Consider the following 26,997-nt stretch of genomic DNA (forward strand, 5'->3'; position numbering starts at 1 on the left):
CTTTCCTCAGCAGAGTACTTTGGGTTTTTCCAAGCTTCTCTGTCCAAACTTGCACAACCCCACCCTCTGCTTAATACTGCTTCAAGTATGTTGAAAGCCATTGATGCCAAAAATGAGTATTTCAGGTGTGTTTAGCAAACAAAAGATACCACAGTTATCAGGATCCACTCCGCTAAGAGGATAATGTGGACTAAAAATAATTATTTTTCTTATCACGTGTTTATATTTAATATAAAGAGTTTACTGTGTGCTTTAAAGGGACCTTTTTTTTTTTCCTATCCTACCCATTTTGTAAGGAAACACTGGTGAAAGCTGGCATCAGCTGACACCAAATGTGCAGTTTAGCCCAACCATGCTGTAACATCCCTTTTAAACTGGTTCCTCAGCTGCTGCTCTGCTGGTGGGCCCCTCAGCATGGCTATCCCTGGGAGCGCACAGTCCTGCCAGAGCTGGTTGGCTTGAGGCAGGGAGGAAGACGAGCTGGTGGTGGCCTCCATAGGAAGTGAGAGCTGACCAGTAGGAGATCTGAAGCCCATGGCTCTCTGAAGAGCCAGAGAGGTGTCCCTGGATATTCCTTGTCACTGTGCGAGTCTGAGAGTGGACACTGGTACCGAGTGTATAAGCATCTCCTAAATGGCTCTTCTTCCAGAAACGTAGTCTTGCTGAGAAACCCCCTAAGCATATTTAGATAAATGTTTTTGGTCATTTCTAAAATTAAGTCGTGGTATCTCAAAACCTTGGAAAAATACCCAGAGATTGTTTTTTAGATTTGTATTGAATTTATTAGGATGACATTGATTAATACATTTATATAGGTTTCAGGTGTACAATTCTATAATACATTATCTGTATATTGTGTTATGTGTTCACCACCCCAAATCAAGTCTCCTTCCCTCACCATTTGTCCTCTCTTTACCCTCTTCTACCTTCCCCCAATCCACCTTCCCTCTGGTAATCACCATACTGCTGTCTGTGTCGATTAGGGGTTTTTATTTCGTGCTTAATCCTTTCACCCTTTCAACCAGATTTTACTTTCTATGTTTTCTTCTAGTCTTATATTTAAGTCTTTAATCCATTCTGAGTTTATTATTGTGTATAGTGTAAGAAGGTGGTCTAATTTCATTTTTTGCAAGTACCTGTCCAATTTTCCCAGCACTACTTATTGAATCTTTACCCCATTGTATATTTTTGCCTCCTTTGTCAAATATTAATTGAGCAGAAGGGTGTGGGTTTATTTCTGGGCTCTCTATTCTGTTCCATTGAGCTATATGTCTGTTTTTATGCTGGTACCATGATGTTTTGATTACTATGGCCTTGTAGTATACTTTGATATCAGGTAGCATGATTCCTCCAACTTTGTTCTTCCTTCTCAAGATTGGTGTGCCTATTTCAGGGTTTTTTGTGGTTCCTTATAAATTTTTGGAATATTTATGCTAGTTCTGTGAAATACACTATTATTGGTATCTAGATAGGAATTGCATTGAATCTATAGATTGCTTTGGGTAGTATGGACATTTTATTGATGTTAATTCATCCTATCCATGAACACGGTATATGTTTCCACTTACTTGTATCTTCTTCAGTTTCTTTCTTCAGTATCTTGTACTTTTCTGAGTACAGGCCTTTTACATGCTTGATTGAATTTATTCCAAGGTGGGGTTTTTTATGCCTTTTATTTCTTCTTTTTGTCTAATTGCTGTGGCTAGAACTTCCAGTCTATGTTGAATAAGAGTGATGAAAGTGAACATCCCTGTCTTGCTCCTGACCTTCAAGGAAACACTTATTTTTTTGTCGATTGAGAGTTTTTATCATAAATGGATGCTGGATTTTATCAAATGCTTTTTCTGCATCTATTGATATGATCATGTGATTTTTCTTCACTTTTTATGTGGTGTATCATGGTTATTGATTTGCAGATATAGTAACCTTGCATTGTTGGGGGAAAAAACCCACTTGATCATGGTGTATGATCTTTTCAGTAAATTACTGGATCTGGTTTGCTAATATTTTGTTGAAGATTTTAGCATCTGTGTACAACAGGTATATTGACCTATAATTTTCTTCCTTTTCATTTCTTACCTGGTTTTGGAATTTGGATAATGCTAGCCTCATAAAATGAACTTCAGAGTTTTCCCTCCTCTTAAATTTTTTGGAATAGTATGAAGAGGATAGGTGTTGTTAGTTCTTTGAATATTTAGTAAAACTCACCTGTGAAGCCATCTAGACCAGGACTTTTATTTGTTGGAAGTTTTTTTTTTATTATTATTGCTTCAGTGTCATTCATTCTAATCAGTATGTTCAGATTTTCTGTTTCTTCTTGATTCAGAAAAGAAGATAGTGGCCCTGGTCAGGTAGCTCAGTTGGTTAGAGCGTCGTCCCAATATGCCAAGTTTGTGAGTTTGATCCCTGGTCAGGGCACATACAGGAAACAACCAATGAATGCATAAAAACAAGTGGAACAATAATAGATCTCTCTCTCTCTCTCTCTCTCTCTCTCTCTCAAATCAATAAATTAGTAAAAAGAAGAATGTATGTTTTTTAAAAATTATTTTTTCCAGATTGTTTTATTTTTTGGCATATAGGTTTTATAATATATTCTTACTAGAGGCCTGGTGCATGAGATTCGTGCACTTGGGGGGCAGGGGGGTGAGTCCCACAGCCCAGCCTGTGCCCTCTCGCAGTCTGCAGTCTGGGAGCCTGAATGATGGCTTAGTGCTACCTCAGAGGCAGGAGAGGCTCCCGCCACATCACTGAGCTTGCCAGCCGTGAGCCCGGCTCAGGGCTTCTGACTGAGCAGCACTCCCCCTGTGGGAGCGCACTGACCACCAGGGGGCAGCTCCTGCGTTGAGCGTCTGCCCCCTGATGGTCAGTGCACGTCATAGCAACTGGTCATTCCGCCATTTGGTTGATTTGCATATTAGCCTTTTATTATATAGGATAATCCTTGGTTTTCTGTGCTATCAATTGTTACTTATTCTCTTTCATTTTTTATTTTATTCATTTGGTCTTCTCTCTTTTCTTCTTGATGAGTCTGGTTAAAGGTTTTTCAATCTTGTTTATCTTTTCAAAGAACCAGTTCTTGATTTTATCAATCATTTGTATTATTTTTTAGACTCTATTTCACTTATTTCTGCTCTATTCCTTATTACCGTATTTTTCCATGTATAAGACACCCCCCACTTTTCCAACCCCAAATTAAGAAATCAATATTTTAAACAATTTGCTGGTTTTCCTCTTAAGGCCTTCTTTTTTGGCATCTTAAGGAGATGTTCTTCCTGTTTTCTCCACTGTCTGATAATACAGACAGTGGTCAAAATTGTCTCTCTGCAGCTCTATTCCCATGATCTTTTGCATAGCTGATTACATTTAGTTTGAATTTTACAGAGTAAGACAATCACTTACCAGTATTTATCTTTTTATTTTTTTGACATCTTTATGGGCGCAGAATGCTCAGGTCCCTGTTGCACCTGCGAACTCTCCACCTCCACCTCCAATTACGGCATCAGCTAATGTCAGTAACAATAAGGCTTGTGATTGGGGGAAGCCTGTTTGACAAGGTATGGGCAGCTACGCACCTGCGGCTCCCTCCTCAGCTGACTTCTGTGTATAAGACATTCCTCAATTTTCAGTCTAACAATTTTAGAAAAAAATAGCATCTTATACATGGAAAAATATGGTGTTTTCTTTCTTCTACTCACTTTGGGCATTGTTTGCTGTTCTTTTACTAGGTACTTTAAGTGTAAAGTTAGATTATTTATGAATTTTCCTTTTAGGACTGCTTTTGCTGTGTCCCATAGATTTGGGGTTATTGTGTTCTCATTTTTGTTTGTCTCATGGTATCTTTTTATTCCTTCCCTGATCTCATTGTTAACCCATTCATTGTTTAGTAAAATGCTATTTACCCTTGTGTGTTTTTTAGTTTATTTTAGTTTTTTCTTGTAATTGATTTCTAGTTTCATATAATTGTGGTTGGAGAAGATATTTGATATGATTCCAATCCTCTTAAAATTTACTGAGACTTGCCTGGCTGGAATGGCTCAATGGTTGAGCATCAACCCAGGAACCAAGAGGTCACCAGTTTGATTCCTGGTCAAGGCATATGCCCAGGTTGCGGGCTCAATCCTCAGTAGGGGACGTGAAGAGGCAGCTGATAGATGATGATTCTTATTGAATCATGTCTCTCTAGATTATGATTCTCATCAATATTTCCCTCTCTCTTCCTCTTTCAAAAACATTTTAAGAAAATTTACTGAGATTTGTTTTGTGTCCTAACATGTGGACTATCCTAGAAAATGTTCCATCTACACTTGAAAAGAATGTATATTGTGTTGCTTTTCAGTGAGATGCTTTTAAGATATTAATGAAATACATTTGATTTAGTGTATCATTTAAGGCAGCTGTTTGATTGTTGATTTTTCTGCCTGGAAGATCTATCCATTGATATCAGTGGGGTGTTAAAATACCCTACAATAACTGTATTACTCTTGATCTCTCCCTTTATGTCCTCCAAGATTTGCTATATATATATAGGTGCTTCTATGTTGGGTGAATAAATGTTTATAAGGGTTATATCCTCTTGTTGGACTGATCCCCTTTTGCATTATGTAGTATCCTTTGTCTCTTATTATAGTCATTGTTTTAAAGTCTCTTTTGTGAGATATAAGTATTGCTAACCCAGCTTTTTATTCATTTTTATTTGCATTAAATATCATTTTCCATCCCTTTACTTTTTGTCTGTGTGTATCTTTCGATCTGAGGTGTAAGCATCATATATATGGGTCTTGTTTTCTTACCCATTCTGCTACCCTATATCTTTTGATTGGAGCATTCAAGTGATTTCCTTTTAAAGTGATTATTGATAAGTATGTATTTATTGACATTTTATTCTTTATAATTATGTTCCTTAAGTTTTTTCTTCTTCTTCTTAAAGAAGGCCCTTTAACATGTCTTGTAATACTGGTTGTATGGTAATGAACTACTTTAGCTCTATTTTTGCTGGGAAGCTTTTTAAATGATAGTTTTTCTGGGTAGATTAATCTTGATTGTAGGTCCTTGGTTTTCATCACTTTGACTATTTCATGCTAATCCTTTCTGGCCTGAAATGTTTCTGTTGAGAAATCAGCTGACAGTCTTTGGGAGCTTTCTTTTAGGTAACTGACTGTCTTTCTCCTCCTGCTTTTAAGATTCTCTTTGTCCTTAACCTTTGCCATTTTAGTTATGATGTGTCTTGGTATGGGCCTCTTTAGGTTCATCCTCTTTTTTATTTTTTAGTTCTCACCTGAGGATATTTTTTCCATTGATCTTTAGAGAGAGAGTGCAAGGGAGGAAGAGGCGGAGGCAGAGAGAAACATTGATGTGAGAAAGACACATCAACTGGCTGCCTCCAGCATGCACCCTGACTGAGGCCAGGAAACAAAATTGCAACCTAGGTATGTACCCTTGACCTAGAATCTAACTCACAACCATTCAGTCTTTGAACCAACACTCTAACCACTGAGCAACCGGCCAGGGTGGATTCATCCTATTTGGGACTCTCTGTGCTTCCTGAACTTGTGTGCCTTATTCTTTGAACAGATTAGGGAAGTTTTTAGTCATTATTTCTTCAAATAGGTTCTTGATCCTTTGCTTTCTCTCTTCTCCTTCTGGTACCCCTATGATGCAGATGTAGTTATGTTTCATGTTGTCCCAAAGGTGGCTTAAACTTTCCTCATTTTTAATTTTTTTTTTCCATTTACTACTCTGATTAGGTATTTTCTGTTATCTTGCCTTCTGAATAGCTGGTTTGATCCTGCTTCAAACTACTGTTTATTCTTTCTAGTGTATTTTTCATTTCAGATGTTGTAGTCTTCATTTCTGACTGGTTCTTTTTATATTTCTATGTTCCTTTTATGCTTGTTATGTCTTTGTTGAAGTTCTCACTAAGTTTCTTGAGCATTATTATAACCATTTTTTAACTCTATATCTATGCTTGCCTCCATTTCATTTAGCTCTTTTTCTGAAGATTTCTCCTTTTGTTTGTTTGTTTGTTGTTGTTGTTCTTTATTTAGGGTATGTTTCTCTGTCTCTTTATTTTGGCTGCCTCTTTGTGTTGTTTCTATGTATTAGGTTGACCTACTATGACTCCCAGTCTTAGTACAGTGGCCTTATGTGGTAGATCTCCTGTGGGACCCAGTGATGTTGTCTCCTTGAACACCTCATCTAGGTGCTCCAGGAATATCCCTTGTGTGTGTTATGTGGGCCTTCCTGTTGTAATTGAGTCTTTATTGCTATTGGCCCATTCGTGTGTGGGGTCAACTCTCAGGCTGGCTGACTATGAGCATCAGTACTGACCACAGTGTACGAGTTGCTATGCAGGTACTGACCACACAAAGCTGAATTTGCCTCAGTAGTTTCTGGTGCCTTCCAAGATCTCCCTTTGGATATGTTGCTTGTGAAGCTAATTGGATCTTGTTCTGATGTTGTCTGAAGCTGGCCACTAGATATGTTGGTTCTGGGGCCCCTTGAGAGGTACTCTGATGCAGGCCAATATCAGATGCTGCCTGTTACTGGCCCTAGGCAACTTCTTTGGAGTTACAAAGTGAGCCACAGTTTGTGGCTGCCTCTGCTGGGCCTGGGTGTGTGCAGGAAGGACTAAACTGCACACTAAGGCTAGCTTTTACAAGCACCAGGTTCAAGGGTAGGTAATCACAAGACCCAAGGCACCCTGAGATCTCTTTGCCTGCCTCCACATGGTGAGAGAGGTGAACTAACACAAACCTGGCCATGTTTATATCCCTAAGAACTATGCATTAATATTTTTAACATGTAAGAAAATACAGAAAAAACTTCTGAAAATATTGTTGATTCTGGGTTTTGGTGTTTAAAATACTTTATAATTTTGGAAAGTTTCTTAGTGGGTGTTTGAGTGCTTTAGTGATATTTATGAAAACCAATATGGTTTTTTGATGGATTTGGAAGGCATCACTGTGGGGTTTTTTCTATTTTAAATAATGTATAATAGCTTTTCAATTTCTAAAAAATGCAACATGCTTTTAGCAGTAGATTGGATTTATTTTTGTGCAATTGATTTTCTTATAAATCACATGAAAATGTCTAATTCTTTGATGTAAAAATTAAAAATTAAGGACATTCTTAGAATTTTCCTTCCTATCCTTTCAAATCATGTAATTATTATATTTATTTACTCCTAAATTATTGGCATAGGACCAGACTAGAAGTAATTTATAATTTTACTTTTAATGCTAATTTATACAAATTGTATAATACTATGGTCTGAATTTTCTCCTTTTGATATTAATTCTGGTGGTAACCTAAAATAAGTCATTTAAATTACAGAATTCATTTTTTCCTATTAACTGCCACAGCAGATACCTGAATATAAATATGTGAGGTTTCACAACATTATTAAAAAAATCAGAATTATTTGTTTCTCAGATAGTAGCATCCAAGTAGATGATATATTTTTTAATAATGAAATAATATTAATAACAATATGCTTGAGCTCATTCTGTTGGCCAGAAACTGTTCTAAGTGCTCACCTGAGTTGACAAATCAGACGTCCATTTGGCTACCAAGGAGCTCAGTCTAGAGCAATATTCTCAGCATTTTGTTCTTTATCACCTCATTAGGGAATCTTTTTTAGCCACTTTACTATGTGTGTGTTTGTGTGTGTGTGAGAGTGTATATACATGGCGGTAGAAAAGTAGGTTTACAGTTGTGAGTATGTGAAACTCAGAGTTTATTCTTGTATTACTTATTAATTATTATATTATTTTCCATAGGAACAACTATAAACTTACTTTTGTCCCACCCCCCGTGTGTATATATCATATATGTATATGTGTGTGCGTTTTATACATAAAAAAATAAGATTTTTTTCACACCCCCCCTCCCAAGAACCAATTTTTGTCACCTCATTGAGAATACATAACCTAGAGGCACTGAGCCTTTGAATGTTTGAGTGGTTGAATACACACAGAGTTGGAGGTGGACTTAAGTGAATGGACTTCAAGGGGGCTAATGGGCTTCAGAGTTAGAAGGGGTCCCCAAAAACAGAGTAGTACCTAAGGGAGGTGAAAGAGAGATTTTTTTAAATATGTGGCATCAGGGATTCTTTGACCCAGGGTCATCATCCCAGCCTTCCTGATGCCACCTAGAGGTGTGATGAAGAAGTTTCTCTCACTTTCTCATATTTATTCTTCACTTAACTCTTGTTTCATTCTTCCCTCCATAGCTATAAGTATGGTCACCACATAATCTGACATGCTATTGTAATGTTATCTATTATTTCAGGGCATGTAGTTTAAATTATTTTTGTTTTATTTATTTATTGTCTATTTATTTTTAATCCTCACCCAAGCATATTTTTCCATTGATTTTTAGAGAGAGTGGAAGGAAGAGGGGGAGACAGAGAGAAACAGTGATGTGAGAGAGACACATCGATTGCTTGCCTCCTGCATGCCCCTGATCAGGGCTGGGGGCCTGCAACTGAGGTATGTGCCTGTTGAGTCCACTCTATAAATGAGAAATAATGGAGAAGAGAAAACATTTGTTGTTAGTCAAAAAGTTTGTTGAAAGTATCATGTTAATATTTCCATGTACATTTTGGGGCTGTGCCCATGCCTGAATGTACAGACAGACAACAGACCTCAACAGTGATCCTAACAGTTTTCAGATAGTTATAATATTGGTAATTCTGTAGGTAAAAGTGGCAAATGACAACAGCCTGGGCTCTCAGAACAGGGGGAATTATGCATCAGGTCACAATGAGGCAGAAGAAAAGTAAATTTTGATCAGAAAGTAGAATATTGAATATTAAGATTTTAGAAGTGGGTGATGATAAAGGTCAGGCTATGATCAAGAGAGTGAATGGCAGCTACAGTCAACAAGGTAGAAGCTAAGCTGTCATTCCTATGTCATATCAACCAATAAGATGGAGAGGAACAATACTTCAGGAGAGAAAATCCTCCAGACCCTAAGTATTTAAGATAAGGATTTCAGTCAATCACCTTTCCTCCCTCTAGTTTCTAACTAACAGATGACCAACAATAACAGTAACAATAGTTCAGTGCTTACTGTGTGTCGGTATTGTCCCAAGCACTTTGCATACATTCTCATACTCACAGGTTTTGAGTAGGCACTATCGAGCTCATTTTACAGATGAGAAAACTGAGGTGCAGTAAGCAACTTACTTGACACGGGTTATAAATCCTCGGAAGAAGATGTAGACAGAATTGGGATAGGAGAATATTTATGGGAGTCAGTAAAAGAAAGTGGACAGAGTCCAGGAAGTGGCCTGTCCATCAGTATATATTGCACACCAACATATGCCAGGCTCCATGTACGGGTCTTGACAGAAAGGAGTCTGAAACCATGCACTGGAGCCACATTGAAGAGAGTCCTAAACTAGTTTGGGAGGGAGACAGGAGGAGGAAAATGACATAATCAGAAGTATCTTGAGATGATGTAACTTTTGGATATGAATGCATTGAGGCTGGAGTGAAAAGATAAAATCAAGGTTCTTTCGGTCCTGATTATATCAGGGTAATGAATGTGTGAACAAGAGGGTGGCAATTGAAGTTTAAAGGAAGAGACAGGTTTGATGTATTTTGCAAGAGTAAAATGCAAAGTTTTGGTAACTGATTGGATGCAGAGGGTGAGAGAGAAGGAAGGATTTAAATTGAATCCAACGTTTCAATCTGAGTGACTGAGTGAAGTATTGGCAGAAATTCAGTAGAGGCACTTTGTGGCGAAGGGACAGCCTGAGTGGCTGGGCTTTCAAAATGTGTAATCTATTGTGTGAGGAGGCCATCAGGTGGAAGACCAAAGCAGGAATTTGGAAGCAAATGTGGAACTTAGAAGAATCTAGTCTAGAGATGAGCTTTTGGTGTCATCTGTACAATGGAACTGTGTAAACTTGGGGAGTGAATGAAAAGGTGCGGAAAGGCAGATAATAGAGATCCTTGGAGCACATTTAAATTTGGGGACAAGAAGGAAGATGAGGAGCCAGCAAAGGAGACAGAGAGTGATAACAGGAGGATGGGAATGCCTTGAATTATGCATCATGGAAGACAAGGGAATGGAAGCTTGCAGAAAAAAAGCTGACTTAGCAAACTCTCAGAGAAGCCAGCAAGAATAAAGCCTATTTGGAGTTGTTGATTTGAAGGTAATAGGGGTCAAAGGTAGCAATAGAAGGATAAGAGGTGGCCTATCCTTCTATGGGAAGAAGGGAGTAGATCAGAGGTGACCAAGCAGCAGGATTGGCTTTCAAGGATCTGAGAATGAGGAAGAGGAGACAGTTGCCTGAAGGCATAAGGCATGTTTGGGAAAGTGCTTTGTTCTCTTCTTAAGATGAAGGGCACCACATAAATCTATTTTAGACAGAGATAAAGGAGCCATAGTGAGGGAGGAGTGAAGATGGATAGGCATCCCTGTGGCAGAAATCACAGCAGGAAGAGGTCCTTAGCTGTTTTCTAACCTTATCAGAAAACAAATGAGAAATCATGAAGCTGCCCCTCTTACAACCCAAGCAGCCATTCTCTTAGAGGAATAGGGGATGTCCCCCCGCAGCGGGTTTTTTTTTTTTCTTTTCCTCTCTGGAATGCATGAATTGATTCCACACATTGCAGACAGAGAGGAAAGGAACCTTGCTATAGACATTCTTTTTTGTTAAATTTATTGGGGTGCCATTGGTGATCATACTAGAGGCCCAATGCACGAATTCTGTCAGGCTGGGCTGGCTGGGGTGAGGGGCTGAGGGAGGTTTGGGGGGGGGGGCAGTCGGGGCCCAGATCAGGCCGGTTGGCTGCCACAATGCGTGTCATAGCGACCAGTCGCTCCCGTCGTTTTGGTTCCGTCGTTCTGGTAGCTTGGCTTTTATATATATAGATATGTTTCAGGTATGGATTTCTATGTTACAAGATCCATATGTTGCACTGTGTGCCCACCACCCAAAGTCAGATCTTCTATCATCACCATATGTTAGAACCCCCTTCACTACCCACGCCATTTCCTCTGGCAACTACCACACTGCTGTTTGTTTGTGTTCACAAGTTTCAGTTTTATATCCCACATATGCGTGAAATCATATGGTTCTTAGCTTTTTCATCCCTTTGATCTGCAGATTGCATACCTTGTAAATATTCTGTGTGCAGGAGGGGGGAAGACATTTTTATCCTGTTTTTCAAAAAAAAAGAAATAGTTAAATAGAATTAAGTACCAATTTATTTCACTCTATGTGAGGCAAAAAGCGACCTGGGGGGAAAAATAAGTAGAAAGTCAAAAGCATTGGCAGTAGTTAAAGATGATGGCTGGTTTTGACGGCTGTGGGCCTGGGTAGGACAACTACTGTAAAACATGCGGCGAACAATCTGCTCCATTGTCCTGTCCTTTCCTGTCAAGGGGAGGGAGCGGGTGGCCCTGGACACAGGATGTCAGAAAGGAAGAGAGGAAATGGAAAAGGGAGCAGAGAGATAAAGAGAGACTCTGTGTTCCCAGTGCATATGCAGGCCCTCCCTCTTCTGTGGGACAGTCTGGGCACCGTGTGTGTCCCTGTGTATACAGAAGTGGTCCCCGAGGCCCCATCGCTGTCACATTGCTGCACAATCCTCAGCTTAGGAGAACAGTGCTGGAGGTTGTTAGCACATCTCCCTCTGGAAACGAAACTGGCTCAGCAGCAACAAGACAATTCCAGAGGGGATCTGTCTCTCCTCCCTCGCTTGGATAATGGCTGTTCCCTGATACCCTCCCTGGCATTGCATTGCACACAGTCCTAAACAGCTGGGCTGCTAAGATGATTTAAAGAGAAGAGAGAGTGGGCTGTTCACCGTGTGTAGGTAATGTATTCATAATAAATCTCTCAATGAGGAGGTATAAAGATTTCCTGTTTTTCTACAGCCAAAGAACAGCCAAAGGAAGCAGAGCATTAGGCAGGTATCCAGCGAGTGTCATGAACAGAAACAACCAATATGGGAAATCCAGGGGGGGGCTTGCTCCACATTTCTAGTAGTAACAGCATTTTTTTTTTACCTGAAATATGCTAGTAATTTTGTTGCTTGCAAAATTGGTTTTGCCTAATGATTGGTAAATATATTTTTTCTTAATAGTTACTGGATATTCTCCAGGTTCTGGAAACTACATAAAAATAAAGCATTGCTTGTCACCTTTTTTTTTTCCTTTTTCACTTTATTTCTGAGAAGATAAAATAGTAGAAGATAAAGCCATCCCAGAATGATTTATTTTCAAGAAAATTGAAATAATAAAGCAGAAACAGTAAAGTTTTGTAAAGTTCTCTCTATATATATTTTTTTCTTTTTTTGCGGGGGTTGGGGTGAGAGAGAAGGGGGAAAGAGGGAGAGAGGGAAGCATTGATGTCAATTGGTTGCCTCCCATACGTGCCTCAACTGGGACCAGGAATTGAACCTACTACTCTAACCGACACTCTAACCACTAAGCAAAAGTGGCCAGTGCAAGTTCTACATATTATATATGAAATGCATACTTTGAGGTTTAGTAAAACCAGTAACATAATCAACTAGTGTGAAATAAGCATTTTAATTTGTTAAAGATAATTTTCACCTTAGAAATATTTCCTCACCAAAGTTAGAAATGTGTCTATCATGGTCACTTATACTTTATAACAATAAGATCATCTCAGGCAGAGGATGGGAACATGCTTTTGATCATTTAATAGCAGATTCAGCTCATTAATAGATGAGTTGAAATGAAGCCATATAACTAACCCATGTTGAACTTTGCAGAATGTTTATCTCATCTGTCAAGAAATCATTCCTATGGACTTTTTATTTAATAAAGTTTTATTTCTCAAAATGTATAGCTGGTGGGACCTGTTGCTCATTCATCTTCACCAACAGCTCGGACATCCCCACCCTTGGTGATTCTGGTGTAAATTACTTGAGCTCTGTGCTTTGCAGCTAGTTTAATAAGTCCTTTGCTATGGAGCTCCTGAAGGGCTGCCCTGGCCGAGGCACCACAGATATGCAGTCTCTCAGAGACAGCAGCTGGCTATAAACTTGTAGTTGGGAACTTCCTTACAGAGTTTGTCATATGTTGCTTTGTCAAACAAGACTAGGTTATTGAACTTGTCCCGAACTTTGCCTTTGGACCACGTCTTCTTTTGTTCTTGCCCCCAGATTTGTTCACTGGGTCTTTGTCCTTCTTTGCCAACTTTTCAATATCTTTCTTCGTGTTGTTGTCCTTGAGTGGCATAGTGGACTTGAAGAGCAGCTGCTACCACGGCAGCCTCGATAAGATGTCCCCTACGGACTCATTTTACAATAGTAAAATAGTATTTACAAAAGCGTAAAAAATAGTAGGAATTTTAAAAAAAATTCTGCCTTTCCTAGAATTTAGATGCCTATCCCAGCATTGCTGAGATGGACATTGAGTTTTCATACCCTCTGTTTCAATGGCTGTGTGAATGAAGTCGGTATGCCACCATTAAGCACTCCTCTGTGAGGGACACTCAAGCCGCCTCCAGTTTGTCTCTGTTATGAATATTCTCCAGCACACATTTGTTTTTCCAAAATTAGTTTATTTCCTCAAAATAGCTCCCCTGAAATGAAATTACTAGATCAAGTGCTATGATTATTTTCAAGCTCCTCTTTCCAAGCATATTTCTAAATAGCTTTCCAAAAGGGTATTTATTAATTTACCTTACACTAGCAATATATGAGGATTATAGTTTTACCCCAGGCTTAACAAGCTACTAAATGCAACATGACTTTTATTTGTGCTTGTTTCATTCCTAGAAAGCATGAAAAATTTTGCAATTATTTGTTTACAATTTTTTGGTGTGTATTTGTCTCCTAATTTTTGTTTGTTTTCCTACCAATTGGCATATTTTTTACCAGGTCCAGTCTCAACTATTTTCCTCACCTTTATTCCTCTGTGTAGGCTCCCATGATTCGTTCAGCTACTGGGTAGATGAGAAATCCCCAGTGGGGCCTGACCAAACCCGAGCTGTCATGCGCCTTGCCAGGATCTCCTTGGTGAAGAAGCTAATGAAGAAATGGTCTGTGACTCAGAACCTGACCTTCCGAGAGCAGCTCGACGCTGGGATCCGCTACTTTGACCTGCGTGTGTCCTCCAAGCCAGGGGATACCGACCAGGAGATCTACTTCATCCACGGACTTTTTGGCATCAAGGTCTGGGATGGGCTGATGGAGATTGACTCGTTTCTTACACAGCACCCCCGAGAAATTGTCTTCCTGGATTTCAACCACTTCTACGCCATGGATGAGGCCCATCACAAATATCTGGTTCACCGGATGCAGGAGGCCTTTGGAAACAAGCTGTGCTCGGCCTGCAATGTGGAGAGTCTGACCCTGCAGATTCTGTGGGAGAAGAAGTACCAGGTAGGAGAACCGAGATGAGAGAACAGGACTGTTTCTGCCTCTTCTGTATCGCCAGCTGTAAGACGGCTCATTGCAGGGCTCTTAGTCTAGAAGGCATAGATGGTTTGGAATATTAAACATACTCACACAAGCTCCTGGGCTCCAGGATAGCTTCAAGGGCTTCTCTGGATGCCCTTAACCTGGGATGGACACCTGCCAAGTCTTTAAAATTTTTTGGCAACCTTTTTTGCATCTAAATTGACTTTGAATGGCCTGGCCAGAACCAGCCCTAGCAAAGTTGTGAAATGGACCAGTTGGTCATACCATTTTACTTTCTCCCATAAAGTCCACTTTTAACCCCCCTGCTTTCCCTCAGGGGCAGTCCCTTCCATCCTGCCTTCAACTCAATGTCAGATCATTCCTGCCAAGTACTGATTGATAAGTAAAAACATCAGCTGACAAAGGCACGTGAAGTGATCATTTCAGGTGTGTTAATATTTTTAAAGGCCATCTTCACAGAATTTGGGTCATAGTGGGAAAGAACTAAGAAAGGAAGAGCTCATGGGAGGGATTCAGGCCTGGAGACGAATCCCCAGTTGCTTATGCAGAGAAGAGTCCCCAAACCTAGACCCAGGAGGGATACACCCAAGAAAGGGAATGTGGGCCTCGCATATATTCTACTCTGATCCCCAAAAAATAGTACATAGTGGGAAACAAGAGCTCCAGGAATGGTCAGCTTCCAATTTAGACTTTCCTTAAAAAAAAAAAGCACTTTTGATTCATAATTGCTCACTTGCTCAGATACATTAACCAAAACATCTTAAAGAGGCAGTTATTTTTTAACTTATGGAAGAGCTTTTAATTAAAAATCAATTAAAGATTATTCACTTGCAAATACGTTTTGAACACCAAGTATGTGCTAAGTGAACACCAGTCTAAGCACTTGGGATAAATTAGTAAATGAAACAAAGATCCTTGCCCCTTAATGGAACTTTCATTCAGGTGGAGGGAGACAGTTCATAGATAGTAAACATAATAACACATTCCATATAATGCAGAGTGGTAAGAGCCATGAAGAAGAAAGGCGAGCTGGTGAGGGGAGCCAGCGTTCTGTGGGCTAGAGAGTTGGTCACAGTTTTAAATAGGTCTGTCAGGGCAGCCCTCATTGCAAGATGGCATGGGCGGGAGTTAATCACATGGACATTGGAGGAAGAGCTTTCCCAGGAGAGGAGCAGCCCTGGCAGAGCCCTCAGCAGGAGTGTGCCAACATCTTTGAGGAAAAGCAGAGGGACACTGGAGAGCAGAGCCAGCCATGGAGGAGGTCAGAGGAAGAATGGCTGATTCTGTGGGCCTGTGGCGCTGTAAGGACTGGGCTTGTACTCTGAGTGAAGGTTTCTGAGCACAGGGTGCTGGGACCTGACTTAGTGGTAATGGTCTCCCTCTGGTTACCAGGAAGAGACCAGGAATAGGGGGAGGGGACGAAGAGGGGAAACCAGGGAGGAGACTGTTGTTGGAAAGTGGTCAGATTCTGAACTTATCAGAAGGGGGAGCCAACAGGGTTGCCTAATGGTTGAGGTTCAGGGTGTGGAAGGAAGTGAGGTTCTAGGATAACTCCCAGGTTTGACCTGAGTAATTGGAAACACTGGATTGTTTTATACACTCATAAAAGCGCTTAAGTCCTTAGACTCACAGAGGCTAATGAGTTAAGTCTTAGTATCTGTTAAAATTTATCTAAGCTATTTTTCCTCAGAAAAACGTGTGTAAGTGATGGTTTGCCAAATATTTACCACACCCCTTCCTCCAAACCTGAGTTGATATACATTTAGACTCACAGGTCTCATTTGGAGAGACTTTTTTACCCCTGTGGAGTCTCTCTCTTACAATATTAAATAACTGGTGCCCCAGTGCATGGATTTGTGCACATTGAAAAGAAATTAATTAGAAGGTAGCCAGTAGGGCAGGACTGGGTGAGACAGGCCAGACACACCCTGGAGCCAACCTCCTGTGGTCCCTCCCTGGCCAGCTGCACCTGGGGCAGGGCCATGGCTTAAAGGTTGTCTGTGGAGTGGGTCCCTTCAGCAGGTGGGGTCCCTTGACCTGGCCTGTGGGGATCGGGCCAAAACCGGCTCTCCCACATCCCCCAAGGGGTCCCAGATTCAGATTATGAGAGGGCGGTTCTCAGGTGACGCACCTCAGAATCAGGCTCCCTCCTCTCTGGTTCCAGGTGCGTCACATGAGAACCACCCCTGCCAAGTCACCGCAGCTCAGCAGCTCCTGAATTGGGCATCTTCCCCCTGGTGTTCAGTGCATGTCATAGCTATCATTCGGACAGTCACTTGGCCTTTTATATAGAGAGATAGGGATAGCAACAACAGGAACAGCTAACATTTAGTGAGCCTTTACAATGTGCAAAGTACATATATTAACTCATTTATCATTTCAACTACACTATGAGATAGGTATTTTGTTATTATTTTCTCTTTACAGGTGAGAAAACTGACGCATAGTGAGATTAAGCAAGTTGCCCAGGAGAACATGTTAGTGAGTGACAGGAGCCAGGATTCCACTACAGGCTCCCCAGAGTTCCCTCAGCTTTTCAGGCTCCCAGGCTTCCAGGGATGCTCACGCACACGCATCTTGGTGATTTTCACAACTGGTGTCATAGACTATGCTAATTAAACACTTTTTATTCATGCCACACCACACACACTAAATTGTTATGTAATCTGTAGTAGTAACAGGTGTCTTCAGGAGTAATGAATGGTGTGGACAGTGACTCTCTAGCAACACAGTGATGATCTATCAGAGTTGTTAAGTATGGGCTAATCTGTATCCTCCACTACAGATATGCCTAAAATTATAAAGACCCTGTGATGACATCTCAGGAAAAGGGAGAGTGTCATCAATTTGAATTCTAGGCTGTCCCTGTCCCCCTTCTTTTCCAAAGTTTTCCCTGACAGGTTTCTCCTTAAAAGCAAAATGAGACAGCAGAGCCATCAGTCATCCCTCCCTGCTGGGCAGTACTGGTGGTTAAGCTTTAAATATTCATTATGTAATGAGCTTCCTTGCATGTAAGCCCCTGAGTATTTTATTACTACAATTTAATAGCAAGAAGTGTATCACCATTCAGTCACATTTCATTTACTCAAAAGCAGTTACATCACCGCTCACAGATATATATTTGTACATGAGTGGCTATGAGTTTTCAGGGTATAATGAATTCGAAAATTTAATCTACAGATTGGCAGTATTTAGAATCTTACTGAGAAAGTAAGAATACATAACACTAGCAAAATACAAAGCAACTTACATACAGTTACAAGATAAAATGTCCTCAAATGTACTATATGAAGAATGGGGTTTTTGTAACCAATCAATTGAAAAATAGTACATAGTATACATCCATATCCCAGGGGCCTCAGAAAGGACCGATCAGAATAAGAGGAGGTCAATGAAGGAATAATTCTCAAAGGAAATGAGATTTTTAAATCTGAATCTCAAGAGAAAAACTGAATATAATTGCTGAGCTGGATGGGGAGAGTATCTCAGAGAAAAATACAGCAGAGTGAGGGGGGAGGCTGATGCAAACACAGGCCCTGGACAAGAGTTACTGCCCCTGAAAATCTGTAGAATAAAAGTTGGTGTGCTAGTCCCACCTCCTACTGTCAATAGAAATTCTCCTGGAACCTTTAGGATCAAATCACTCAAGAAGGCTCTTGAGGAAAGGCATAAGATCCCTTTCATGTAATTGGTACTGTTTGCATCTTTTCCAAGGCTAAGCAAAGAGCAGCACTGTCCCCTCATTCCCTGACATTCCTTCCAGGGGCAGGCAGCCTGGTCAGTGATCGGAAGGGCCCTGTCCAAGGGTCACACAGCCCGCCGGGCCCTGTCCAAGGGTCACACAGCCCGCCTCTCCCGCAGCCCGTTCCAGGGGCCAGCTTTCCTCACTCAGGGACACTGGAGACCCCAGCCTTCCAAACCAGCTAATTACCCCGCCAGCAGGAAATCCTCCCCATCTCCCAGACAATCTGCTTACAGTGAGCCTGTGATTAACCTCATTAGCACATGTGTTTACCACAGACAGCATTAGCAGTCAGTCCGACATTACTCAAAACCATTACAAACAAGAACAACCATTAGCCCGTTCAGGGCTCTGGGCCTGGCACTCCTACTGTAGGCCTCCAGGAGCAGTTAGCCAGGCACCATGGTTAGGAGATAAAGGCTCACAGGAAACAAAACACACATTCAGAGTCCTTTGTGGGTGCCTGGAGGATTATGCTCTCCGTCCAGCTACCTGAGGATTGCAGTCCAAGGAGTGTAAACAGCACGCTGCGTTCCTCCAAGTAGAGATCACTGTGCCCAGAGGGGGGAAAATATGTTACTTCTAGAAACCTAAGCAGCAGAGCTCTGAATTGGGACAACCAAAATAGCAACTCCCTGTCCCTCAGCTGCGTCTCAGAAACTAATTAATGCTGTAGAGGTGGCTTGCTAATTATTTCAAAATCACCACCATCCTGAGAGGTCCCATGGGAGACCCGCACCTCCCAGAAGTCTTCTTTCCTGCCTAGGGTATGTTCCTGCTCCCTCCTGGGAAGGGATATTTCATTCAGAATCAGTATGCACAAGTTCACTGTGTTGATCTCAACTCCTAGAGCAGGGGTGGGCAACCTTTTTGTGAGTGCGTGCCAAAACCAACAAAACCTCTGACTCACAATTCTTCTGCATGCCAACCCTAATTTTTTGAGAACATGTTACGCCTACTTGATATCTCTTAAGGTGTCCGTATGTGAAGAACCTTGAAGAAATAATAAAATTCATTCGAGCGACAAAAACACAGTATATGATAATGAAAAATACATTTATTTTTTAATGTATACATGTACACTGATAGTCCGACAGAAAACTTTATGACTCCGTTTGATATTATCAGTGGGACTTTTGCTGCTGCATCACTGATGACAGAGATTTTACATCAGGTTTATATTTTGTGACCTTCAGAGATATGCACGAGCTACTATTTCATCCGTCAGGCTACTCCTATTACGAGACTTAACAAAATTCATCACTGAAAACAAAGATTCACAAGCGTATGTGGATGAAACCAAAACACTGGTCGGATCTCGGAAGGCAGGGAGAGTTAAGGCAGAGGCATAGAAATTACTCTTCCCCTCTCTCGTCAATCCATGTCTATGGTCTTTAAGATATCTTGTTATGTAAAATTATTTATTTATCTAAGATGCACCTACACTGAATTTATCTGAAAAATAAAAAAGTCGATATTAAGAAAAAAATTGTAAATGGAAGATTATAAGAGAGGGTTTCGAGTGCCAGCAAAAGTTACTGGCGTGCCATGTTTGGCACGCGTGCCAGGGGTTGCCCACCCCTGTCCTAGAGCTCAGTGCCAATTTCATGAGTAGCTGAGTCATGACTTGTAGTTTCAGGGGTTCTCCACCTGGGGTGAGGAGTATAAGAAGTCTGTGAATTTAACTGAAAAGTATATACCCATAGATTATGGATGCAGTCACCCTCAGAAGTATTGGCCCTGTAACTATGATTTTATCCCTATAGAAATCACACATATCTCCATATCACACATCAGCTATTGCAGATATCTTGAAATATCATTTATACTCATCATTGATTCAAAATTATGGACCTTATACTTACCATAAAATATTTTTATTTAATGTATTTATTATGAAACACATACATCAGTTTATTACAAATTCAATTAATATATTCGTAGCTCTATTTCCATCTTATTGATTTCTTTTGTAATCCTTATTTTATGCGTTCATTTAAATCATAGCCTGAGAAGGGGTTCAGGGTTTTACCATACTTTCAAAATGCTGACAAAAATAAAGTTAAGAAGAGGCAGAGCAGCATCGAACAGACTGTCAAACTACAGCGGAAAGCCCAGGGAGGGTTGGGGGGGTGGTGGTAAGAGATCAACCGAAGGACTTGTATGCATGCATATAAGCATAACCAATGGACACAAGACACTGGGGGGTAGGGGAGGCCGGGCGAAGGTCAAGGGGGGGGGGGATGGAGACATATATAATACTCTTTGTAATACTTTAAGCAATAAAACAAAATTTAAAAAAAAGAATCTTTAACTCAGACTTATGCAAATGCTTAAATCCTTGCATATTAACTTTTCTAAATATATATATATAACAATTCTTGAATTTCCATGTGTTAATATTTGTTTGCCTTTCCTCCTAGCAATTGCATCAAGCCAAGGAGTTGATACTCAGTTTGTTCATGACTTGCTTTACTTTTTCTGTTTTGGACATCTCAGGTTCTTATTTTCTATCACTGCCCCTTCTACAAGCAATACCCCTTCTTGTGGCCTGGAAAGAAGATCCCAGCACCATGGGCTAATACCACCAGTGTGCGCAAACTAATCCTCTTCTTGGAGACCACTCTGAGTGAGCGGGCCCCACGTGGCTCCTTCCATGTCTCTCAAGCGATTCTCACCCCCAGAGCAAAGACCATCGCCCGAGGCCTGGTCGGTGGCCTCAAGAACACACTGGTTCACAGGTAAGAATTTGCTCCCATCTCCAGAGTAAAGTTATTTTTTTTAATGTATTTTTATTCTCTTCTGAATAAACAGCAGTAAAACCATACAGTTTGAAGATTTAAAATACTGCAAGAGAAAATATCTTATTTGAAAAAGCTGTTCATTTGAGGTAGCTTGCATTGACTGAGTCCATAGGAGCTCTAAATACTTTATTAAAATGTACATATTACACCATAAATACGTTCTAAGTTTTGATGCTAAAGTATAGCCCTTGAAGCCAACACCAGCCTGTTCACCTCTAGCACGGGGTGCATCCTGTGCTTGCCACTGTCCTCTTAGCTGCCCCAAGTACTCACTTATGAAGCATTAAATGTGACTTCTGTGCTAGGTGCTAGGGATTCAGAGATAACCCTTCAAAGATTTGGGATGTCCTTCCCCTTCCACAGTGACAATGAGTCCTAAGAAGTGGATTAGGTGCCACCAACCATGCTATAGTTTTAAATACTTCCACAGAGCAGGCTCAATCCTGACTGTGCCATTAGGCAGGAGAATCTCCAGAAACTTTGTATTAGATTATGTTCTTTATGCTGGACACCAATAGATGATAAGTGTTGTCAAGAAAAAGGATGCTGTCTGGCTGGTGTGGCACAGTGGTTGAGCGTCCACCTATGAACCAGGAGGTCATGGTTCAATTCCTGGTTGGGGCACATCCCCGAGTTTCAGACACAATTCCCAGTAAGGGGCATGCAGGAAGCAGCCGAACAATGATTCTCTCTCATCATTAATGTTTCTGTCTCTCTTCTCTTCCTCCCTGAAATCAATAAAAATATATTTGGAAGAAAAAAAAAAGGAATGAATATATATATATATATATATACACACACACACACACATGCATGTGTGTATGTCTATATACATGTATATGTGTATGTATGAAGGGACTGTTATAAATATATTTGGATGTAGGGTATTCTTTTCAATCCAAGCTGAGGAATCTAACTTGCTTGGGTTACAAGGGATATTTGCAAAAATCACTTTGGTTCTTGAGTTCCAGGTGGTGAGCATCAGAATTCAGACAGTGAAAGATTCATCCAGAAGCATGTTCCTATTTGTCTGTTTGTCTCTGAGTCTGGATAGCATGCCTTCAGGTAGCAGGAGTTCACCTGGCAGGAGTGTGGGTGGTGAGAAACACTGGGACTTCTCTTTCTTGGTGGCAGCTCCTGGTGACATGGCCATGAATAATACCAGAAACCCCTTTTTGTGGGTCTCTACTGAGTCTGGACTGAATTGCTTGTGCTGAATTTGGAAAAGAGCATTTCATAAACTAGCAATATATCTCTGAAAGATCCAGAATTATGAACTTTCTTTTCTATAATATATTTTCACTTATCCATACCATTTCCCCCATGCCTTTGATAAATTTGTAGACTAACATTACTTATTTATTTATTTATTCATTTAACAATGACGGAGAACCTAGGAGCAGCTAGGTCCTTAGATACCAGATGAATAATGCAGTCTCTGCCCTCACGGAACTTACAGTCCATCAGAACAAATAAACATACACATTTCTATCAAACAACATGAAAATCACTATTATAAACATCTGTGCGGAGAGCTGTACTAATGAGGAGAGGGCATATTTAAAAATAAGGACAGGTTACATTTGTATACTGTGTTCTGAATGTACATTACCCTCTTGCAGATGACTTCGTTTCATTATTAAATCTAACCAGCCTCTAGGAGGGCACATTGTCTGGGGCACATGATCATCCCTATTTCAGGTGGGGCTCAGTAAGCTTCCATGGCCAGGACCCACGTAGCTAGTAAGAGGCAATGATATGTCTCAAATGGGGACTGCGTATTGCTGGACTGTAGCCCTTTTCAGTGCTCAGCATTGACTTGATGTAGATATTTCAGAGTCCCGTTCTTTTCTGCTCCACTGGCCTGTGATTGTCTTACTAGTACCTGAATCTGGTCAGATCTTACTGGTTACAACTACCAACCCACAGAGTCACAATGCTTTTCATATTCATAAATTCCTAGAATTTTAATCTGGCTGCAAATGAAGCACACGGCTCTGTGACTTAGTGCTAACGATGGTGGCCGGTGCCCAAAGCCAAGGCACCCTAGCATGCCAGAGCCCTTGCCTGCTGGTGGCAAGCAGATGTCTCTGAGATGAAAACACACTCGGACGTCTCGACTCCATCTGGTCACAAGACTATTGCAGGGATACACCCTGCATTCCTAGGCTCCACATCATCTGAAGGAAGAAATTCAGCTGTGGTCAAGCGTTGGTCCCCTGACACCAGCACGACCTGTGGCTGGCATTTCCTCTGGGCTGTTGGACAAGCCCAGGAAAGCAGCAGTTGGCCCAGAGCCTGCCCCTGAGTGCAACACTGGAAAGTCAGTCCTAACTAAGGCACACAGGAGTATGTCAGACTGGTCCTGGGCACTGGCCATCAGCTTAGCCAAGCGAAAGATGACTAGGCATCTTTCTGCTTTGGTTCTTGAGTTCCAGGTGGTGAGCATCAGAATTCAGACAGTGAAAGATTGTCCTACAAATGTAGAGGTGGTATTCTCAGCAGAGAGTTAACTGCCCCCCCAACCCCGGACTGTTAGGTGAATTTCAGACCTAAGATCCCATTTCCTTGGTTCATTACTCTAAAAGGAAGCTAAGAATAGAATTCCAACTGAATTTCTATGATAGTTTTCCCTAGATTATTAGACACCTTGCACTTCCACCAAAATGAACTGAAAGGAAATCTTGCCTATGCCTGAGGACAGAACAGCCATGGGTCTGTGGACGTGGATGGGAACAAGGGCTGAAATCAGAGGCCTGAGGTTCAAGCCTGACTTGGTCCCTGTACGCCCTGAATCATGTTCCCTGAAAAGTCAGTGCTGAAGCCCCAATAGCTACAATGTGACTATATTTGGAGACAGGCCTTTAAAGAGGTGATTAAATTAAAATGAGTTCAGTTAGAGTGGGATCTAATTCAATCTGACTGGTGCTTTTACAAGAAGGGGAAGTTTGGACACACAGAGAGACATCAGGGATGTGGGCAGAGGGAAAAGGCCATGTGAGGACACAGAGAGAAGGGAGCCATCTGCAAGCCAGGGAGAGAGGCCCAGAAGAAACCAAACCTGCCAACACTTTGACCTTGGACTTCCAGCCCCCAGACTATGAGAACATAAATTTCTGTTGTTTAATGCCACCCAGTCTGTGGCATTTTCTTATGGCAGCCCTAGCAAACGAATGCAGTCCCTTAACCACAGAGAGGGTTTTGACAAGTTTGCTGAGGTTTCCTCACCAGTTAAATGGGGTTAATAATACCATATAATATTGTAGAGTCTTCACATGAAAATGCCTACTACAGTACCTGGCACAAAATAGGTACGTCATCCTATTGGTAGGCAGATGTCTCCCTGTGTAAGGAGACCCAGAAACATGGTGCAGGGGGCCTCACGGTGCAGGGGGCCTCACGGTGCAGGGGCCTCCAAGTCAAAGGGAAGTTCTTGGCCTCCTGCCCTGCAGCCCAGGGGGTTTGGTGCCCACAGTCAGCAGTGCCTGACTCAGCCTCTCCACTGACCTCTCATCTTGGTAAATGTCGGGAGTGAAGAAAATAAAGCAGCTCCTCCTCACGGTGGATTCTACAATTCCCTTTCGTTGTACATACCCTGGTTATTTGACCCTGGCCTTGGTTGACACCTGCAACCCGAAGCTGACACAGAGCTCGTTGTCATCTGAGACTGCAGGTGCATGCCTTTCCCCATTTCTCTGCCCAGGTTCCAGGGATCCCCGGAGGTTTGGCTCTGGCTGGAGTCAGCTGGAGTTGCCACCGAGCCTTTAAGTCTCATTTCCCCAGGATAACCAGAAGATGGCGCCTGCATTTCATACTTAAACATCCACAAACTTAAGTCTTGAATGGGTCAGTGTTTCTGTGGCCCTCATATGAGCCATGGTGTATTCCAGGTCTTTGTCTCTAAGAGCAGACTGGATTTGGGGCCCTTCAATCTCAGGCCACAACATTTTGCCACGTAGGTGACAGGATGTGACAATCACATTAGGAAAGTTTCTTACCCCAGCACCCAAATGCCTCTGCCTCACACTGTACCATCTATGATTCCTTCTCTTTTACCGAACACTTATATAGTGCTTAACTATGTCCCCAACACAGTTCTAACCACTTTACATGCAATTAATTCTCAAAAATATATGAAGTTTAGGGGGAGAAACTGAGGCACAGAGAAATTGAATCAGTTAAGGTCAAATTGAGGTTATTATGTTGTCAGGAGTCCCAGTTAAAAATGGAAGTACCCCTATGATGGTGGTCTATTAAATCAGAATTAGCGAAGAATATAAAAATATAAATCAATTTATGAGTTGTGTTTTTGCCCATGGCCAATAAGTACATGACAAGCAGCTCAACATCAGTAATGATTAGAAAAATGCCAATTAAAACCCTATGAGATATCTTTACACACCCACTAAATGGAAAAGTTAAAAAGACTGATAGCATCAAATTTTGGAGAGAATGTGAAGCAACCAGACTCTCATACTTTGTTAATGGGAATGTACAATGGAACCACAACTCTTTGGGAAGAGATCTGGAAGTTTCTTATAAACCTAAAAGTAAATCTACCATATAATAGAGCAGTTTTACTCCTTGTTATTTACCCAAGAGATGTGAAAATAAATGTCCACTAAAAGACTTGTATAAGAATGCCCATACCTAAAATTTTATTCATAAAATCCAAAAACTGGAAACAGCCTGTTTATCCACTGATAGGAAAAAGGATAAAAAAAATTACAGTATATTCATGCAATAGTATACTATGCAGTTAAGTTTAAAAGGAACAAAGTACTGATGCATTCATCAACATGGGTGAATTTCAAAACCATCTGTTGAATGAAAGAACCTCACACACAAGAATACATGTTGCATGCCTTATAAGAAGTCCTAGAACAGCCAAATTTAATCTGTGGTAGAAAAAAATCAATGTAATTGTTGCCTCTAGGAGGACTGGGGGACAGGAATTAAAGGGGAAGGTACATGCAGGAACTTTCTCGGGTGCTGATAAGGTTCTAACTGGTATACACTGAAGACTTGTGCACTTTACTGGATATAAATTTTAGTCAAAAGAAAACTTGTGAGCAAATATGGAACCCTAGTTAACGATATGCATACTGAGGTGTTTGGGGGATGGGTATAGCCGTTAGCAGTTGGAATTTGTCAAAAATATAAGATAGATTGATGGAAAGATAGAGTGACAGATTCATGGATAGATATGTGATAAGCAATTATAGTAAAATGTTACTAGTAAAACCTATATGGTGGATATACTTATTGTAAATTTCTTTCAGTGATTTATGATAAAAAGTTTTATGATAAAAATAACCTATTAATCATTAAGCTTTTGATATTAGTTTTTAAGATCCTTTTCACATGGATCTCTTTGGGGTTAATATCCTCTTCCAACACAGAAACCCTGAAAGTACAATTCTCTAGTGGACTAGACATCACTTTGTCCCTGAAAGAGATATGAAGCTTAAATGGACTAATTCTGGGTGCTCAAGCTTTTATTGGCATACTCTTGTTACATTAAGGGAAATGTTTTGTTTCTATTACTGGAGGAGTCCTTCTAAACTCTACTCTCTCTTCTCTCCCCCACAACGTTCTCCCTGTGTAGGAACCTTCCTGTCATCCTGGACTGGGTAAAAACTCAGAAGCCTGGAACCATGGGTGTCAACATCATCACGTCTGACTTCGTGGACCTGGTGGACTTTGCCACGACTGTCATTGAATTGAATGACCTCCTACAGGAGGATAGAGCTTTGGCTAAATGCTGATTCAATTTTTATTTATCTTAATATTGAATCTTTTGATCCAGGCTAGAGTTCTGAAGGGTTTTCTGTTAGGATGGCTCCTGGGCAGTGATGGTGAAGTGAATAGAAGGAAAAGGAGGGTGTTTTTTCTTTTTCCCCTCCTCACAGGGCCATTTGGATAAAATTGAAGATCTTTTCATTGCATTTTTCCCAGTGAGACTTTTGAAAAACTTAAGTCCAAGGGAAGAAAGCATGTTTCATAAGATCGAGGCGAGGATCTCCTCAATGGTTTA

At 40.9% G+C, this 26,997-nt stretch overlaps 1 protein-coding gene across 1 annotated transcript in view; it reads left to right on the plus strand.

Annotated features, from left to right (window-relative positions):
* Positions 1 to 26,728, plus strand: part of PLCXD2 (phosphatidylinositol specific phospholipase C X domain containing 2) — a 53,446-nt gene extending 26,718 nt beyond the window's left edge. The window contains exons 2-4 of the mRNA XM_006094427.3: positions 13,915 to 14,375; positions 20,656 to 20,897; positions 26,569 to 26,728. Coding sequence (XP_006094489.1) covers positions 13,915 to 14,375; positions 20,656 to 20,897; positions 26,569 to 26,728 — 863 coding nt within the window. The remainder of the gene's footprint in view (positions 1 to 13,914; positions 14,376 to 20,655; positions 20,898 to 26,568) is intronic.
* Positions 26,729 to 26,997: the final 269 nt, after the last annotated feature.

The sequence above is a fragment of the Myotis lucifugus genome, unplaced genomic scaffold, assembly GCF_000147115.1.
Source record: "Myotis lucifugus unplaced genomic scaffold, Myoluc2.0 scaffold_137, whole genome shotgun sequence".
NCBI lineage: Eukaryota > Metazoa > Chordata > Mammalia > Chiroptera > Vespertilionidae > Myotis > Myotis lucifugus.